The 18,468-nt window shown below is 56.6% G+C and overlaps 1 protein-coding gene across 1 annotated transcript; it reads left to right on the forward strand.

Annotated features, from left to right (window-relative positions):
* The first annotated feature begins 5,218 nt into the window (after positions 1-5,218).
* On the forward strand, positions 5,219-17,790 carry KAZALD1 (Kazal type serine peptidase inhibitor domain 1). Its single transcript, XM_073354981.1, has 5 exons — positions 5,219-5,338; positions 8,409-9,012; positions 13,664-13,824; positions 15,595-15,742; positions 16,649-17,790. Exons 2-5 carry the CDS (start codon positions 8,511-8,513, stop codon positions 16,738-16,740), a joined length of 903 nt encoding a protein of 300 aa, XP_073211082.1. The 5' UTR covers positions 5,219-5,338; positions 8,409-8,510; the 3' UTR covers positions 16,741-17,790.
* The last annotated feature ends 678 nt before the right edge of the window (positions 17,791-18,468 follow it).

Genomic DNA, 18,468 nt, shown 5'->3' on the forward strand with positions numbered 1-18,468 from the left:
AGACAGGCCTGAATATCTATAGCCTAACACGGGCCAGACTCCAGCATCCAGTAGAAAGCGCACAGGGGATTTTAGGAAGGAGATGCAGTTGCCGGGGCTGAGCTGAGTCGTGAAAAACATCCTTGGTTTCAAGTGAGCCCCCAGAACCCAAAGCAGAACTCAGCCCCATGAGCTTTGCCTGCTTTCACTTGCAGCCGTCCGTCAGGATCTGGGGGACAGCAGCAGCTGGCTGTGGTCTGTGCACCTTGAGGACGAACAGCTTAGCCCAGGGGTCTCTTGCTGGCCTGTCTCTGCTGCAGGCGGGGGCTAGTTACATGCCAAACTCAACAGCTCTGGTAACAAAACTCGGGGGGGGGGGTTTGCTGCAAGGCTCTTACTGAGCTTTAAGAACCACCTCAGAGGGAATGTGCTCAGGACCCCCCATTCCTGCTCCGGGGGGACATGCTGTGGGAGAGATTCGATACCTTCGTGGTCAAGACCCCAGCAGTCTAACCCCTCCTCCAAATGACATCCCCTCCAGCAGAACAGCGCCCCCTAGCACCATGCCAGATACACCAGGCTCAGAGAGAGGCCTGCCCCATACCGATTCATCCGCCTGCTTCTTGCATCGCCTTGGGGGTGTTGTGTGTGTGTGTGCGTGTGGGAGGGGTTGTCTCCCATTAGGGTGACCAGATGTCTTGATTTTATAGGGACAGTCCCGATATTTGGGCCTTTTTCTTATATAGGCTCCTATTACCCCCCCACACCCTCCGTCCCGATTTTTCACACTTGCTGTCTGGTCACCCTATCTCCCATCCAAGCACTGAACAGACCCCTCCCTGCTTAGATCCGTGGGAGAGCTGAGGGGATTGGGAATGCCACCTCCCAGTGTTGATGCGGCCACTCCCCCTGCTCCCCCCCAGCTACGCTCCCCCACTGATCACATCAAAGGTGGCGCCTTAGGTGCTGACTCCCTGGGTGCTCCGGGGCTGGAGCACCCACGGGGAAAATTTGGTGGGTGCAGAGCCCCCACTGGCAGCCCCCCGCCCCACCCACGACCACAGCTCACCTCTGCTCCACCTCCTCCCCTGAACCCACCTCCCTGCTCTGCTTCTCCGCCCCTCCAGGCTTCCCGCAAATCAGCTGTTCGGCGGGAAGCCTGGGAGGGCAGAGAAGCAGGCGGCGGCTTCCCGCTCAGGCCGAGGGTGGCGGAGGTGAGCTGGGGCGGGGAGCAGTTCCCCTGCATGCCCCCCCACCCGGGTTACCTGCTGCGGCGCGGGTGGCCCTCCTCACGACCCCCCGCCCCAGCTCACCTCTGCCTCCCTGGACCTGAGTGCGAAGCCACCGCCTGCTTCTCAGCCCGCCCCGGCTTCCTGCGCGAACAGCTGATTCACGGGAAGCCGGCGGGGAGGGGGCGGAGAAGCAGGGCGGGGCGGTGGGTTCAGGGGGGGAGGCGGAGCGGAGGTGAGCTGTGGTCATGGGTGGGGCGGGGAGCTGCCGGTGGGTGCTCTGCACCCTCCAAATTTTCCCCGTGGGTGCTCCAGGGCTGGAGCACCCATGGAGTCGGCGCCTAAGGTGCCACTTTTGGCCAGTTGTTAAATTTAGAAGCCCTTTTGGAACTGGTTCTCCCTCGCGGAACAACTGGTTCTAAAAGGGCTTCTAAATTTAACAACCGGTTCTAGCAAACCGGCCCCAGCTCACCACTGGATGCAGCCACGCACAGTCCCATAATCACCAGCCGCAGGCCCTGGCAACGCCCTGCGGGGAAGAGGGAAATGCCCGGCCATCAGCTCCTTTGCCAAAAGAACAGCCCCCGAATGGAAGGACTCTGGGAGGGTGCTGGTCGTGTGAATGAAATGAACGAACAACTTCCTGGGGTGCCCATCGGGAGAGGGAGATCAGCCCTCGGCTCCCCACTCCTGCCTGCTGAGGGGCGTCGGGCCAGGCCCGGAAAGCAAAGCAAACTAACAGGCAGCCCAGGGCGTCTCCCCAGCCCTGTCATTAGAGCTCTGTTGCCGTCTGGCTTTAAGTGCAGGCTCTTGCTGCTGCACACGGAGCGCGGCTCCAAGATGAGGGTGGGAGGGGGCTATTTCTGTGTGCACCCTCCCCCCCCGCCCACCCTTTGCTCCTGTCCACCTGTTCTGATGCAGGCACTTCTGGAGCAAGGCGAGAGGCTCTCATGTCTGGCTCCCCCGTAGGCTCCACAAAGCTACCTCCTGTTTCTCTCTGCTGCAGGAATATTGACCCCTCGGGGCCCCATCTTGCTTCCCCCACCAGGAGCCCTCGCGATTCAGGCCTCTGGTCCCGGCAGGTGTTTAGACTGATCCCACCTGGGTATATGTTCCTGTCTGCCTCGCCAGGCTTCAGCTTGGATGTAGATTATAGAAACCCTGCCCTCTCCCTACCCCCAATAGCTTGGGAGAGGGATCCTGGGCAGGGAGGTGCATGGTGCACTGGGATTAAAGACACCCAAAGGGTTAGTGATTTCTCTGAGCCGTGGTAAGAAAACAGCGTGTGATGGACCGAAGGCTACAAGCTGGGCAGGATGTCTGGGCGCCGGAGTTCATGGAGATCTTTTCCCTTTGATGCATTTATCAGTGAGGCCCAGACGATCAGCTGCTGAGGTTGTCACCTGGGGGAATTATCTGAGATGTTATTTCCTTCAGAGGTTTCCATGGACCGGCTCTGGTGGAAGCCCCAGAGGGGGAGGGAGTCCAGACGATCAGCTGCTGAGGTTGTCACCTGGGGGAATTATCTGAGATGTTATTTCCTTCAGAGGTTTCCATGGACCGGCTCTGGTGGAAGCCCCAGAGGGGGAGGGAGTCCAGACTTTCCTGTCCTCCCCCATGCTCTTTCATCTGCTACCAGACGTTTTCTGCACAGCTGCTGTGGGAACATCTCAAACCCTGCAGGCACTCCTGGCATGAGTTGCTTCTAGGATGATAGAGCAGCACTGCTATGTGTAAACACAGCACCAGATGGCCCCATTGTACAGAGGGGGAAACTGAGGCACAGAGCGGGAGGTGACTAGACCCAGGCCTAGAACCCAGGACTCATGATACTTAGCCCCCTGCTATACCCACTAAACCATGCTGCTGCCCTGCTGCCTGTTGTTACATTTAAATACAGGTGCTGTCTTCAAGACCCTCAGTTGCCACTGCAGCCCTCTGTGTTGCCAAGTTGGGGGCATCCCTGTCCTGTCTGACAGGGGTGGAGCTGCTCTGAAGCACACAGCTTGCTGGGACGGATCTGAGTCGAGCGTTCGCTGCTTGCGCATCTAAAGGGAGGGTAGTTCTGAGTGCCCAAGAGCTGGGCTGTGTTTGGCCGGGGGCCTGGGGAAGAGAACAGCTTGCGGGGCCCTGAGCCCACGGCAGTAACTAGAGCATGGAGGGGGAAGAGAGCGGAATGCAAAGCGGGTGGAAAAACACCTTTGTGGCTGGTGGCTTTTGTGGGAATTTTGGCCAGAAAAGCTGGGATCGGAAGGCTAAAACCCTTATATTTTCCATAAGAAACCACGTCTGAATTCTCAGCCTGACTGAACAAACCCATGGGAATGGGAAAATGTGGAGCGGGAGTTGGAGAACCAGACCAATGTAATAAAAGAAACCACATGACTCAAAGGTTCCAGAAACCTGTTCCACTCTGGCTGAAACGATCTTGCGAGGCATACCCCTGAACTCTCTCCCCATGGAGTACCATGGAGGGTGGCAGCCGGCCTGTGATATGTACCCCAAGAGCAGCCAGAGTGCTGGGTTTACGCCCGAGTGAGCAGCCAAAGAACCAGAGAAGCTGGACAATTAATATAACAACTTAGAATTGTTTATCCCTCGATCCCAAAGCACTTGACAAAGGAGGTTGGATTCATCAGCCCCATTTTACAGATGAGGAAATCGAGGCATGAAGCCATAACAGGACTTGTCCACGGTCACGCCGCAGATCAGTGGCAGGGCTGGGAGAAGACCCCAGGTCTCTTCAGGCCCAGCCCAATGTCCCATTGCAGGATTGCTCCCAACAGTCCTGTTTGAAATGTCCCCCACCATGGGGCTCCCTCGGCAGACTGTTCCACAGATCTTCAGAGCAGGACCCTTCCCGCATCACTAGCCTACATGGCCCCTTTCCCAGTGTCACCCCCTAAGTTCTGGGTAGACTGCCAGGCATCCCCCAAAGCAAGGCCTGTCCCTCCTTGGTGTTTGCTAGAGATGAAAACCTGGATCTGAAGTGCCCCAGGCACTGGGGGAATCAACTCTGCCTCTTGCAGCTAAGGCCCATCCCCCCGTCACTGCCCTTGTCCCTATTTCCGGACTTCTCTACACTGGTGTCCTTTGAATTGATTTTTAAATCAGTTTCATTCAAACAGATTCTGCGGGCTGGATGCTCTGGTTTGATTTAAGAGCAGCTTGTTTCCATTTAGCTTGAGCCAATTCCCCATTGACCTAAAGTGAAGTAAGCTGATCAGAAACTGACAAAAGAGCGTCCACACACAGGTATACACTAGTCTAACTACACTGGTTTAAAATCCCACCTGCAAACTGGCCTTATGGTACTTTCCTGGCCCTCATTACCTGAGCACCTCACTATCTTTACCATATTTATCCACCCCATGAGGCAGGGCAGTGCTGTTATCCCCAGTGTACTGCTGGGGAAATTGAGGCACAGGGGGGTCTGTCTACACTGCACACCAGGCCTGGACTCTGGCTCAGGTTTGAGCCCCAACCCTCTTTCTGTCCACACGCAAACCAGTCTGGTTCAGGTCCCCAAGCACTCAGGGCCCAGTCCTAGGACCCCACTTGGGGAGGTCAGAGCCTGAGTCCTGCTGCGACTCGGGTCTCAGCCCCACCAGTTTGCAGGGGGTACACATCTCAAGCCGCAGCCCCGGGTCAGACGGTCTGCATGGGGCAGGCCAGTGTTAGCACAACTCTGAGCCCCGGGGCCAGCAGCTGCACACCTGGGGAGGGGTGGGCAAGCGTCTGTGGCCTGCCATGGGCCGGGGCTCAGACTGGACGATCACGGTCCCTTCTGGCCTTAGCCCTATGCCAACAGGGCCTTGGAGCTGGCTTGCCCGGGTGCCAGGCCAGAGCCCCAGCCCCTCTTTAGCCCTCCTAACCTCTCCTGGAGGCGCCCAGCTCCCCCCGGGGCCGAGTCTCCCACCCCGAGGCGCTGGGCCGGTCTCCCCAGCCAGGGGCCGCTTGGCGAGCGGGGTGTCCGGTTACAGCGGGCCGGGCTCCAGGCGAGCCGCTGAGCGCTCGGGCTCCGGCCGGGGAGTCACGTTTCACTCTGACATCAGCGGGGCGAGCGAGCCCGCTGGAAAAGCCACTCGGCCGGCGGGGCCCCCCAGCGCAGCCCCCCGGCGCCCCCCCAGGTAAGGACTCGGGCTGCTGCGCCCACGCGGGAGCGGGGAGTCCGGGGCGCTCAGCTCCGGGGACCACGGGGTACCCAAAGTGTCGCCCCCTTCTTGGCACTGGAGAGGGGCCGATTTCACCCCCAAAGGCGGCCGGCGCCTCACGCGGCCTCTGCGACCGGCCGAACCGGATCCGACCCAGCTGGGACCCGGACCGAACCGGCGCTCCCGCTCCGGAGCCAGGCCTTTGCGCTCAGCCCCTTGCCTGGCGGCCTCTCCGCTCCGGAGCGCACGGGGGCCTCCCCATCGTCCCCGGGGGGAGCCTGCCCTGCAGCGCCCGGGGGAGCAAGCGGGTGCTCGCCCCCGACGGCTCGGGTCACAGCGGAGCTGCAAGAGCTCGGATCCGGCCTCTGGAAGGGGGCGTGTCGGGGGGGGGGCGCACAGCTGTGGGGGGGCTTTGGAGACCCAGGATGTTGTTTATGGCCGGGGGGTGTTGATAGAACAGCAGGGCCCCTCCCCAACCCAGGCCAGCCACAAGGAGCTTTTCACTGTCCTGCCCTTAGGTAGGATTATTGGCTGGGACTCAGGAGTTGCCAGCTCTGTGCTGGACTCCTGGAGGGGAGTGTGCCCTAGCAGTCGGAGCAGGGGCCTGGGAGCCTGGGCTCTGTTCTCAGCTCCGGTTAGCAAGTGAGGTCCGAGCAGGGGCCTGGGAGCCAGGACTCCTGGGTTCTGCGCTCACAGCTCTGGGAAGGGAGTGTGGTCTAGTGGTCAGAGCAGGAGGCCTGAGAGCCAGGACTCTTGGACTCTGCTCCTTGATGTCATCTTGCTGTAGGGCCTGGGATACCTCCCGCTCATTGCAGTTTGCCTCCCCCTCAAGTGGGGAGGATAGCGCTTCCCAGTCTGAGATGGGGCTGTGAGGTGGGTTAATCCATGAATGCTTGGAAAGGGCTTTGAGATCCTCCCGGAGGAGGTGCTAGAGGAAGGGGAAGAGTGGGCACTCGCTGGGGAACAGGAGGAAGTTGCCGTCCGGCCTGGGCCGGAGGGGACCGTCTGGAGTCTAGAGAGAGTGATTTGCATTGAGTTTTTCCCCTCTGAAGCACTGGGCCAGGCAGGACAAAGCCACCAGCTGCAAAAATGCCAAACAAAGCACAGGGCAAAGCACCTGCAGCATCCCTCGGGCTAGAGGAGGCTCAGGAATCAGCTGTAGGGACCGCACAGGGGGCACGTGTGGGGCTGGAGTGCTGCTGCATCCTGGCGACCCCCAGGAAAGGCATTGTGGGGGGCTCTGCAGCTGGGCGTGACTTAGAACAAGCCCTGAGGCACCCAGTTTCTGCATGCTCAGCCTCAGCACCGTGGCAAGTATTTGAGTGCCTCAGAGGGGATGGGAGCATTTCCGCGTGGTCATCTGGCCAGCTGTCGGGGGGGAAGCAACAAGGGAAAGTGGGGTGCAGCAAAGTCAGAGCACAGGGAACCTCAAGAGAATGAAAAGCCTTGCTCAGCTGGGAGCAGCGTTCCGGCTTTGCTCCTGGCAGCTGGTTTTGTCTAGAGATGAACCAGCTCCGTCCCTGCAGAACCAGCCGGCTCCTCTGGGTATGGTTGGATGGGGACAGAGGAGATGGTAATCGATTCTTGCAAGAGCAGCTGCTTGTGGTGGACGAAAGCTCAGCGTGGCTCTGCGGGATGCATCTCCCCTTTGGGGCTCTCAGCTGCTGCCTGGGGAACGCGGAGATCTGGATTAAAGATCCCACTGGGGTAGGGTGCGCATAGCGGACACAGAGAGCGAGGTGGAGAGGGTCCGCTCTGTGGTCAGGCCTGTGCAGGACACACTTGCAGCTAAACCCAGCTAAGGACCTGCTGTCTGAGCGGTGCTGAGCACCCAATAAACTCCCACTGAAGTCAATGGAAACAGGTGTGTGGCTCTGGGGAACGCCCCCTCTGCCCCACTCCCACCTCCAAAAACCACAGCGGACGAGGCACATTTAAGACACCCATCGCTGGGGTGGCTGGGGGCCCTCCTGTGTCTCTGTGATCTTGGGGGAGAAGGAATTGCTTCTCTAATTTGCCATGTCCCAGGCTGGCAACTGCCTCCACCTAAGTAGCTGGGTCCTTTGATCCTAAGAGAACACTGCCACGCCCTAGTGATCTCAAAGCAGGCTCGCAGCCCCAATGCACCCTGTCCAGGAGGGAGGTGAAGCACCCATAGGTCGCATTATCTCCGTGTCACACGTGGGCAATCTGAGGCTCAGCAGTGACGGGCCCAGGCTGCCAGTCGCTTGCACTAACCAGTAGAACACACTCCCTCCCAGCGCCACGAATCTCCATCTATTTAGCCTACTGAAGGGAAGATTAAGAGGCAACTTGACCACGACTAGATCCAGCTCCCTGCCCAGGGCAGGGGCGGAGGGAAGATGGCCAATGGCAGAAGATGCTTTCATCTAGCAGAAATGATCCAATTCAGATGGGCCACGAGATGCACATTTCTAACAGGCAGGGGGATTAACCACCGGAACAGGGATGTGGTAGATTCTCTGTGGCCTGCAGTCTTTAATTTGAGGTTGGCTGTTTTCCTAAAGGACACGCTGTAGTGCAGCCAGCTGTTTCTGGGCTGGAGACAGGAACCCCCGGCTGAAACGCCTGTGCGAGGAGGGATGTCAGATCTAGCGATTGTAACGGGCCCTTCTGCCTGAATCAAAATAAATCGGTGGCTGAACCCCGGGGGTGCCCTGCACAGCTAATGCTGGCCGGCCAAACCATTTCAAATAATATGAAAGCCCATCGCCCGCCCGGAAAGGAAATACGCTGTTGATGGTTTCCTGAGAACCACTGGATCCATGCTCCTGCTACACGATTGGGAATAAAACACCTTTCCTATCACTTCTCTCTTCCAAACCCCCACACTTTCATTTGTCCTCCCACAGGGGCCCTTCCTCCTTCCCTCTCTCCTTCTGGAGAAGACCCATGGGACACTGTGGGATGCTGATCAGACCCAAATGTCTGAATGGTCAGAGATCTGCTCCATGCTCTGGGCCTCCCCAGACAAAAACATCTCCGTGTTCTAGTAAGCCACTAACCTAGCTCTCTTTCCTTGCAGACGTTAATGACTTCTTGGCTTTGAAGAGGGAGATGCTGCACAGGGGTCCAGTGTCTAAGTGATGGTGGCGACCAGACTCCGAGACCCAGAGAGCCCGTGAGAATGTCCAAACCTGCCAACCCGACCCCCTCTCAACTTCTGTTTCTCTTGCTGTGTTTGAGCTGGGCCCTGACATGGCCCTGCGGGGCGCTGCCCAGTGCCCCGGACTACCTGCAGCGCGGCTGGCAAAGGCTGCTGGAGGAAGGAGAGAGCTGCTCGGACTGCAACCCAGAGGAATGCCCTACCCCCCGGGGATGCCTGGCAGGCATGGTGCGGGACCCATGCGACTGCTGCTGGGAGTGTGCCAACCTGGAAGGGCAGATCTGTGACCTAGACAACACCAATCACTTCTACGGGAAGTGCGGGGACCATCTGGAGTGCAAGCTGGACACGGGGGACCTCCGGAAGGGCGAGGTGCCCGAGCCGCAGTGTGCTTGCCTCTCCAGCCAGGCCCTGTGTGGCTCTGATGGGAAGACCTACACCCAGATCTGCAAGTTCCAGGAGGTGTTTCATGCCCATCCCGAGGCAAATCTTACTGTGGCCCACGAGGGACCCTGTGAATCAGGTAGTGTCTGGTGTCAAACCCCCTTCCCCTCCACCACCTTTCTTTCAGCCTTCCCCTGCATGCCAGCCAAAGATCCAGGGGTACATTCCGTGCGCCAGATCAGGAGTCCCAATAACAATGGGAGTTGTAGGTCTCTTTCAGATGGGAAACCGAGGCACAGAGAGATGAAGTGACACACTCAAGGTCATGCTGGAAGCCTGTAGCAGAGCAGTGATTTAACTGTCCTGCTTTTCCAGTGTAGCACAGCAAATAGTCCCTAGTGGAAATCTTCAGGGACCTTTGCCAAGAATTTCTGGGAAGATCTCTGGGGGTTTTCAGAAGCTAATACACTCAAAACACATGTGAAAATTCCAGAGAGTTGTTAGCAAATTCTTGGTTTCATTGCTGACTAGTTTTAAATCAAGCTGACTTATTTCACCCTCAGTTGTCATTGCAAACAGAAATAGCTGCCCCACCCCTCAGTCTTTCTGGGATCTTCCAATTGCTTCTGGAAATGGGAATTTGGGCTGCTTTAATCTGGTCTTCTGACTTGTTTTAATTTACTTTTTAAAAACCATCTCTAGTTTGTAGGGTAGGTTCTGGAAGGAGACAGAAGAAATATACACCATTCCACACTATAGCCTGGGGTTAGTGGTTTTTTTTTTTTTTATTTCCAGTATTTTCTGTCAAATTTGCTTTCATTAAATAACCTACCATTTCTATCCTTTTTTATTGTGAAGAAAACCTCGAAAGAACTGCTGCCTGCCTGAGCCTGCAGACAGACACTGAAACAATCCTGCTAAGAAAGAGATGGGTCTGCCCTTGTTTGGTGCAGTGAGGTGTTCACTCTGAAACCTAGTGTTAGCCCCTTACATGTCCAAATATGCTAACTGCTTCACAGCTTATTCCCGTCACAGTAACCTCCCTCTGAAGTGCTTTATCTTGTAAGATCTAATTCCTTGGCAAGGATACTCCACAGGAATGTGGCTGCAAGCTCTGAACGAGGCAAATAACTGACTTTTCTTCCAGTTGCTTGCAGCTGTGTCAGTCCTCAGCATGTTTAGGTAGGTAGCTGGATTTATAAAAATACTAATAAAGGTGCCGATCTGAGATTGTGGGAGCCCCTGACACAGGCTACAAAAATTAATACCAGAAGCTAACCCCCCACCCCCGACAGCCTCTTCAGAAAACTGCCCTGCCCTGCACACACCCTCAACCCTTCCCAAACCCCTCCCATCGTATGTGGCAGAGACAAGCCCCCAGTCTTGGAGAGATGCAGCAGCCCCACCCTCGTCCTCTGCAAGGTCGCCTGGAGAGTTAATAGTGCATGCAGGGCCTGGCATGAAACCTGGGCTGTAGCTAACCAAGTAACCCTGAGAGTCTCAGTTCCCCCTTTCCTGCACTTGGGGTAGGAGTAAGGTGGTGGCTTTAAGCCACCTTCATGCTTCCTGCATTCTAGAGCCTGCTTGGTCCTGGAAGTAATTTAGAGGAGCCTCAGGGTTGCTCTAATTTACATCTGCTTTCCAGGGCCTGAGGGCACAGAGAAAAGTGGCAGTCGAGTGTGCACCAGTCGTGCCCCCAACATGCTCTCTATGCCTAGGTGCCGGCGCCATGTGGGCTGGGGGATTCACTCTTCCTTTAAGCAGCTGGAGTCACATGAAGGAGCCTTGGCATAGCTGAGACCCTGCGTGTTATTGATGTCACCCCTCGGAGAAGGAACACGAATTGTCCCCCGGGGGCTAGGAGGTGCCGCTGAGACACGCCTTCTCCCATAATTCGCCTGTGAGGTTGTGCTGGGGGGGCGTGCCCCCCTCACTTCCCCTAAGATAGCTGCACTGAGAGGTTTCTGGGCTGGGCAGCCTGCTGGGCCCTTTCCTCTGTGGTCAGCAGGCTCTCGCGGGGGATTAGAGGACCAGGCTGGTACTTAACAAGTTCGCTTTCCAAACCTTGTGGCTTTGGAAGAATGTTGCCCTTCGCTGGAGGGAGAAGTGACTGAGAAGCCCCAGGCTGCTGCTGGGATGTTATTCTGCCTCTTAAATGCGTCAGACAATTTTTAAAACAAACAAACCGAGAAAGCACCCGCGGGCGTCTCTTCCCCATTTCCTGGCTGGAGCTGTTGGTGGCTTGATGATCTCATTTCCCTGGAGAACTCGCACTACCAGACCAGGCAGGGATGGTACCAAGTGTGCTGGTGTCATGGCTCAGCCCGAGATAAGCTGGAAAACTCCCCCCGCAACATCCCACAGTTTGGAAGGGGTCAAAATCCAACGCTGAATTTTGCAGCTGTATTTTCTGCCTGGACGCTGTATTTTCAGTCTCAGTCCCACTAGTGCTGGAGATTCAGCAAACCAACAGCGAGAAAGAACCAAAGCACCGTCTCCTGCAGCGAGGCAGAGCCCGAAACAGCCGCTGTCTTCACAAGCGGGCAGAGCCCCCAGGACTGGAGAGTGCAGCACGCATCAAACCAAGGCGTCGCGGTCTCTGAGACCCCCACCATGATCTCGGACGAGCTGTCGGGGGGAAAGGGTGCTTCTCCACCGTGACCTCAACCCCTCGGGTCTGCAATGGGGCCTAGTGATCAGTTGAGCTTCTGGTTAGGGTGGAAACACAGGGCAAAAACAGTTCTTTTTGGTGACGTTTTTAACCACGTTTTTCCCCCTTTCGGCGCTCTACCCAGAAAGGCTGCCCACAGGCTACTGTGACTATTATCCTGTGTTATATGTATGGTGGGAGCAGCTTTCGTATGTGCTTGGAAAGATCCTTGCACACAGAATCAGAGAAATGTCGGACTAGAAGGGACTTTGAGAGTTCATCTAGTCCAGTCTCTGCACTGAGGTGGGACCAAGTAACCCTATAACATCCCTGATTTACCTCCCTGTGACTGGGTAGGAGTGTGGCCTATTGGACAGGGGACTGGGACTTAGGAGACTTGGGTTCATCTCCTGCTTCTTCCACTGGTTTACCGGGTGCCCTCTCAATGCCTCAGTTTCTCCAGCTGTACAGTGGGGATAATTGATACTGAGCTCCTTTGGGAAGCACTTTCAGATCTAAGGATGAAAAGTGCTAGGGATTATTGTAAGTGCTTGTCTGCTACAGCTGGGAGAGCCAGAGAAGCTACAGCATTGCCAGCTCTCATGCCATTTGGTATCTTTCCTAAAGCCTCAGCTCCTGGAGTCAAAGGATTTTGGGAGAATCTGAGCTCTCTTTTTTTTTTTTTAAATGCAAGTTTCTAGCCCTTCTGGTTGCAGACAAAAGCCTGAAATCATGAAGCTTAAAGGCTCGAAATGCAAAAGGCGAATGAAAAACGCCAAGCCTTGACTCCTGGTTCAAAATGAGCATGAAGCCAATCCCCTGATTTTGCGGGAGGTCACTCAGGATTCGTTAACCTTTGGGTTTGTTGGTGCAGCAGGAAGCAAGCCAGCATGTGGCGGGGAGGCAGAGGGGCAAAATGTAGCTGGGAAGACAAAGGTAAAGGGTCTGTTTCAGAGGGCCAGAGAACACTGGATGATTGCAGGGGTTAAACAGCTTGCAATAAGGTAACACAGTGGGGTGGCTAATTGAGTCTGTCTGGCCTCATGATCGGCATGTGAGGGGCATGCTTTGAGTGTGTGGCGACTTTGCTGAAAGCCTTGTTACAGGGGCTTAGGCTGGGAAGACCGACAAGGTCTTTAATGAGAAAGTGGCACCCGCTGAGCTGCCATCCTAACGAACGGCCGCTCCTCAAATCGCTCTGCTTTCGTTCCACCCTGGACTTTTGCCTGCTCCCCTGGCACGTTTCGGCTGAGGATCTCAAAGCACTTTACAGATGTTCACTAGTGAATTAGCACCCATCTCCTCACCTTGACAGGTTGTGACTTGCCTAAGGCCAGGCTGGGAGAACTGGGAGTGGAACCCAGGAGTCCGGACTCCCAGTCCGCTGGCCTAGCGGCTAGGAAAGATTCCCTTGCCTGCGGTGATAACACATTCACAAGTAGACACTGATGCCCAGTCTCTGGGGCTGAGTGGGGTTGTTACGGCCCCTAGTTCCAAATTAAATGGTCCTGAAGCCGGGAGCGGCATTGCCTCCAGCGGGTGCATTGGCCTGGGATGGAAGCAACAGGCTGCGGCCGTCTCTGGAAGAGGGATGTTCACGAAGGCGCATCAGGGCTCCATCCCCCTGCCGGGCAGATGGAGGGAACGTGGGCACAACTTGGGGGGAAATGCAGAATGGGCAGAGCACCAAGGTGGGAAAAGAAGGGGGCCGGCCAGCCAAGGGTGGTCCTCGGGGTGTGCTGAGATGGTGGCACAGACAATGAAGTGCAGAGCGCTCCCAGCAGCCGTGGGGTGGGTAGGAGGCAGCGATCAGGCCTGGGCTGATCAGGAATGACTCCAGTGGTGAGAGACCGGAACCGGGCCCAGGAACCGGGCCCTGTCCTGGTATGGCTGCTGTCTGAGTGGGATGCTGGGCTGGGGTATGTCCGTCTGCCCCGAGGAGCGCTACAGAAGTGTCTCCGTCAGCCTGAGATCGGACCTCCTGCTCTGCACGTATCTCCCAACCGGACGCTCCGCTGTGGGGCTGGGCCCTGGCAGCGCCAAGCCCACGTGGGTTCGGCTGGGCCTGCGAGGGGCTGGCCAATCCTCTGAACCAACAGGTCCCTTATCTCATCTCTCTCTCCTCCACCTCCTTCCCCAGAGCCCCAGATCTTGTCTCCTCCCTACGACGTGTGGAACGTCACCGGGCAGGACGTGATCTTCGGCTGTGAGGTCTTCGCCTACCCCATGGCGTCCATTGAGTGGAGGAAGGACGGCGCAGAGATCTTGCTGCCGGGAGATGACCCCCACATCTCTGTACAGGTGAGCTGCTGGATCAGAGCTCCGGGCAGCTGGGGTGGGTCGCCCTGTCGTCAGAGGAAACCCCAGCTCGCTGGAGGGACAGCAAGCCTGCCCTGAGCTGTGGGGCAGTGTTTTCTACCTCTCTCCTCAGCACCTCCTGCCTGCGGACGGGCTGTTGTATCTCTCAGTATTGCCACGTCCCCGGTTCCTGAAGTAGGTGATTCCTTCTGTTGCTTTCCACCGGGCCCCTCGCAGCTGTGGGATTTTCTCAGGACTTCAGTGCTGTTCACCAGAATTCACCCGGAAGCTGGTATATTTGTGCCAGACAATAATAAACTGCACATCATCAGTGAGATGCAGCCACTTCTGGGTGGAACTCAATGACCTTTCTGCATCATGAACAATAGAGAAAAGAAGCATTGTTTAGGGTGGGCCGTGGAGGCAGAAGTAGGTGTAATGGGAGGAAATTATGCAAAGGAAAATTGAGTCCTGCAAGGAATTGCTTGCTCTCATTGAGACATTAGACCATGGGAGGGTCTCCAGAGATAAGTGATGGAATCCTTATCACTTGAGCCTTCTTTTGTACAAGGCACTGGAGACCATGTGGCCTGCCACGATCATCCTCTGACTGGGGACGGACTAGATAGACTCTGATAGGAACTGGAAAGCTGGTAACCTTACGCCACTAACTACAGGCTAACAGCCGTCTGCTTCACTGGTCACCTACAGCCTCATTGAAAGTGTTGCAATTCCAGTGTCTTGCTGGGATAGGACAGCACGAGGCGGGTGGAGGTGCCTGGGTCAGATGAAGTTGGGGGAAGAGTCACCAGGGATGAAGGAAGGGATTCTATGCTATGATAATTGGAAGGGGGTGAAGGGTGGTTCCCAGATCAGATAAAAATGCTGGATGAAAATAGATGGCTCTGGACTGTCATGGAACTGGTAATCAAGAGCAATTCCAGCCTTCCCTCTATTTGGCATCTCTTATTCCCCAGCGCAGAGTCCTGGAGGCAGCTCAGAGGCCCTGGGTTTCCAGGCAAGGCAGAGCAGGGGTGACACATAAATGTTCGGAGATCGATTGGTTTCTTCTGGCTTTGTGTATCCTGTTTATGCAGAGGGAGGGGGGGAAACCCAAGCAGAAAACCAGACAGCTGGGTGGGTATTGCCCAGACCCTTTTAAGTGTTTGAGGGTTGTTGTTTTTTTTAAAAAAGAAAGCCTCAGATTTTCACATCTGAAAAGAAATTGGCCTATTCCAGTTTGGATCCAGAGAGTCGCGTTTCCCAGCCGGCTGTGATGGGGGTCTCTGGATAGAGGTGTTGCAAGGGGGCTATTCCTGGAAACATGGCTTTCTGTCTGGCCTCAGTTACCATTAAAGAGCTCTTCCTTCGCCTACGTCCTCCAGAAATCCCCGCACAGCTGCGACTGCCAGCCAAGGGCCCGGTGTTGTGTTAGTCCAGCTGCGTAGAGCCACCACCTTTACCAGGCCACTAGAGGGAGCCAGTATCCTAGGGCTGCAATGCCAGGCCTCTGTCTCCGTCACCGGCTGGGGCATGTTGCCTTTTGTGCTGATGCTGATGGGCTAAATTCACCCTGGGGGGTCACATTGCTGGCTACATTGGAATTACACTGGGAAGGAGGTTGGCCCCAGGAGGCTGGCCAAGAGAGACCCCTTTTCCTTGGCACTGTCCTGGGGGTGGCCTGGCAGATTCCCACAGCTGGACCCCCGCAGCTGCCGGCTTCTCACTCTGCCGTACGCCCGGCTGACACTAGCTGAACGTGTTTGACTCCAGTTCAGGGGAGGCCCCCAGAAATACGAAGTGACCGGCTGGCTGCAGATCCAAGGCGTCCGTGTGACGGACGAGGGCACCTACCGCTGCTTTGCCAGGAATAGGGTCGGGGAGGTGGCTGCGCTCGCCAGCTTGACGGTCCTGACGCCGGGTAAGTGAGACGCCCCCCGGCCAGCACCTCCGCTTCAGGGAGCCGGGTTCTGCTGTCCTCTCGAAGTGCCCAGGACGTTTGGCCTTCCCCAATCAGCAATAAAGCTACACTGGGGTTTCCCTGCCTCTGGCTCGCTGCTCAGCTCTGTCAGCTCGGCTAGGAGAGCTGGAGCTCGGGAGAGGAAGCTGGCAGGGGAGTTGGTTGTGGGTCCGCCCTCAGCAGCACTCTACCACCTGAGCTAAAGGAGGAACTCCATTCCCTGAGGCAGCAGTGGGCTGTTATCCTCTAGCAGCTTAGCCACTTGAGGGGGACGCAACACACACCTTGCCCTGTGTCTTACCCATTCTTGGCCCCTACAGACAAGTGGGGACTCTTAGGCCAAAGTACAGGAGGATGGATACGTGTGGGGCTCAGGAGAGCTCGGGAGGAGGGGTGGGTGCATGCGTGCAGGAAATGTGAACACTCACAGCTGTTGGTTCCCTTAGACAAGATCAGAATGAATACGTTATTTTTGTTTAGAAGGGCTAGAAACCTGCCTGCTTCAGGGCATCCCCAACCACTCACTGATGGGTCAGGAAGAAGCCACCCTCAGGGGCAGGTTATTCCATCATTGTCCACTGTGGGGGCTTCTTGCACCTTGTTCCAGCCACTGGGCTGCTTGGACCCGCTGCTGTGAGTTAGCAGAAGCAGCTCCACATTGTGTTTGGCTTTGGGCACTAATCAAACTTCACTGATGGCAGCGGGATTAGCCCTGGGGTGGATTTGGCCTATTGGGATTCAGGGTGTTGATGCCACCGAGCGGTTGGGTTAACCATCCCCGGGGCAGAGAGAGGTGGAGGGGCTTGGGACCCATACAGCGGAGATTAGGTAGAACTGTACCCCTTGGCTTCTGTGCTGCCTTTTCAGATCAGCTGAACATGACGGGGCTGTCCCTGCCCAAGCTGCACCCCGGGCTCGAGGATGACGTGGAGAGCGAGGAGTCAGACGATTATTACTAACGGCTGCAGCGGGGAGGTGGGACCAAGGTCGGGATCCAGGATGGAGACGTCATCCGCCAGCCTGCCTCCTCTACGACAGTCCAAGGCATGGACACCTGGCCCCCTTCCTCGTGAACCTCTGTGGGTGGAGTTTGGGGAGAATCCCTGAGCAGACCTCTCCCTCCACGTGGAAACTCCTTCTGCTATAAAAAGTTTTGGGTTGAGATCTTTTTTGGGGCGTGGGGGGGGTCATCTTTCAACACATTCCTTTGCTGGGTGAAGGGGGCAGCAGGAGGGATTATTAGGTGTTTAGTGGCTTCCAGGAGAGGTGAATGCTATCGGCACCTGGAGCCGTGCAAAGAGCAGCTCAGCAGAAGTGTTGGCTTGGTTATGGAGGCCCAGCAAACAGGAGCTCGGCTAAGCTCCTTTCTGGCTCACCTGGTACCAACAGACCATGGGGATCCCGATCAGAGTCTCAGCCTGTGCAAGACACCCCCACCCACCCCCACACAAAGCAAGCCTGGCCACTAACTGGGGATGCCACTAATTGTCTGCTCTGATGTCCAGCTACCAGCTGGTGACCAAATCAGGCCCCGACGGATGTAGCCAGGAGGTGCTCTTTGGAAATCCTTGGGTGCAACTGGTCCCTTGGTCTTGGGGAGATTGGAGCCACTCTCCTAAGATGGGGAGCCACCCCATGCCAGCATTATTGGACCCTCCAGGAGCAGAAGGACTCACTTCCCAGGTTAGGGTGCTGTCATGATTAAGACCAACAAGGAAGGCTGGTCGCCGCTGCTGGGGGGTTGGAAATGGGATTCAGAATCCAGCCCCTACAGAGCGACACCGAGGGCTTCACACTAACACGTGAGGACGACCACACCCCATTCCAAGCAGCCTGCATGTCACCAGCTCTCTAGCCACCTGCTGCAGTCCTGGGGCCATGCTGGTGTCTGCAGCTGGAACGGGCTCTCGGAGCGGTGTGATCAGCCTCCGGGGTTAGCACCTAACCACAGAAAGGTTCCTCTCTCCTGAGACTCTCTCTCCAGTTTATTAAACCTTTTTTCGTCTCCTCTTGTGCGTGCACGGATTTGCTTCTCTTCCAGCCACGCTGTGGCTTCGGGAGGGTGGGGCAGGGAGGGCCAGTCTACTGCACCAGGGCTGTCCCTAGCCTCAGTGGTCCGAGGTTCCCGTGTAGAATGGCCAGTGCAGCCCTCCACCCTGTTCTTTATGGAACCGGGCCCCCCTTCTAGTCCTGGTAGAGGTACAGTAGCCGAATCGCGACACTGTGTGGCCACTGGACCACAATGCAACATGCCCACGGGGCAACACCGCTGCAGCAGGGGGATACAATTCATGTAGTGCAGGAGAGTCCTGCATGCCAGGCTGCCTGCTGCACATGGTGCCGGTCCGACACAGCACACAATCCAGCACGCGCTTATTGCCCTTACACACACCTGAGGGAACAGGCGGGGGCTTCGGCTCGTTCCACAGAAGGTAGGGCTCAGGGTCTGGGACAGGAGGGGCGTGGGGCTGCTCTCTGGAGGAGCTTCTCCCCTGCCCACAAAGAGGCCCCTGGCTAGGGCTGTCTGAGGGCTACAGACAAAGGGGTCTCTGCTGGCACTTCGGGAGTTCCATGTCCACTGACACCCAAAACCATTTCTGTTCACACGAGTCCTGAACTCCTTGGCGGCTGCGGAGCGCCTGCATCGACCCATCGCTCCCAACGGTGAATGGAGACGCTGCCCGAGC

This window comes from Lepidochelys kempii, chromosome 7 (assembly GCF_965140265.1).
Source record: "Lepidochelys kempii isolate rLepKem1 chromosome 7, rLepKem1.hap2, whole genome shotgun sequence".
Classification (NCBI taxonomy): Eukaryota; Metazoa; Chordata; order Testudines; family Cheloniidae; genus Lepidochelys; species Lepidochelys kempii.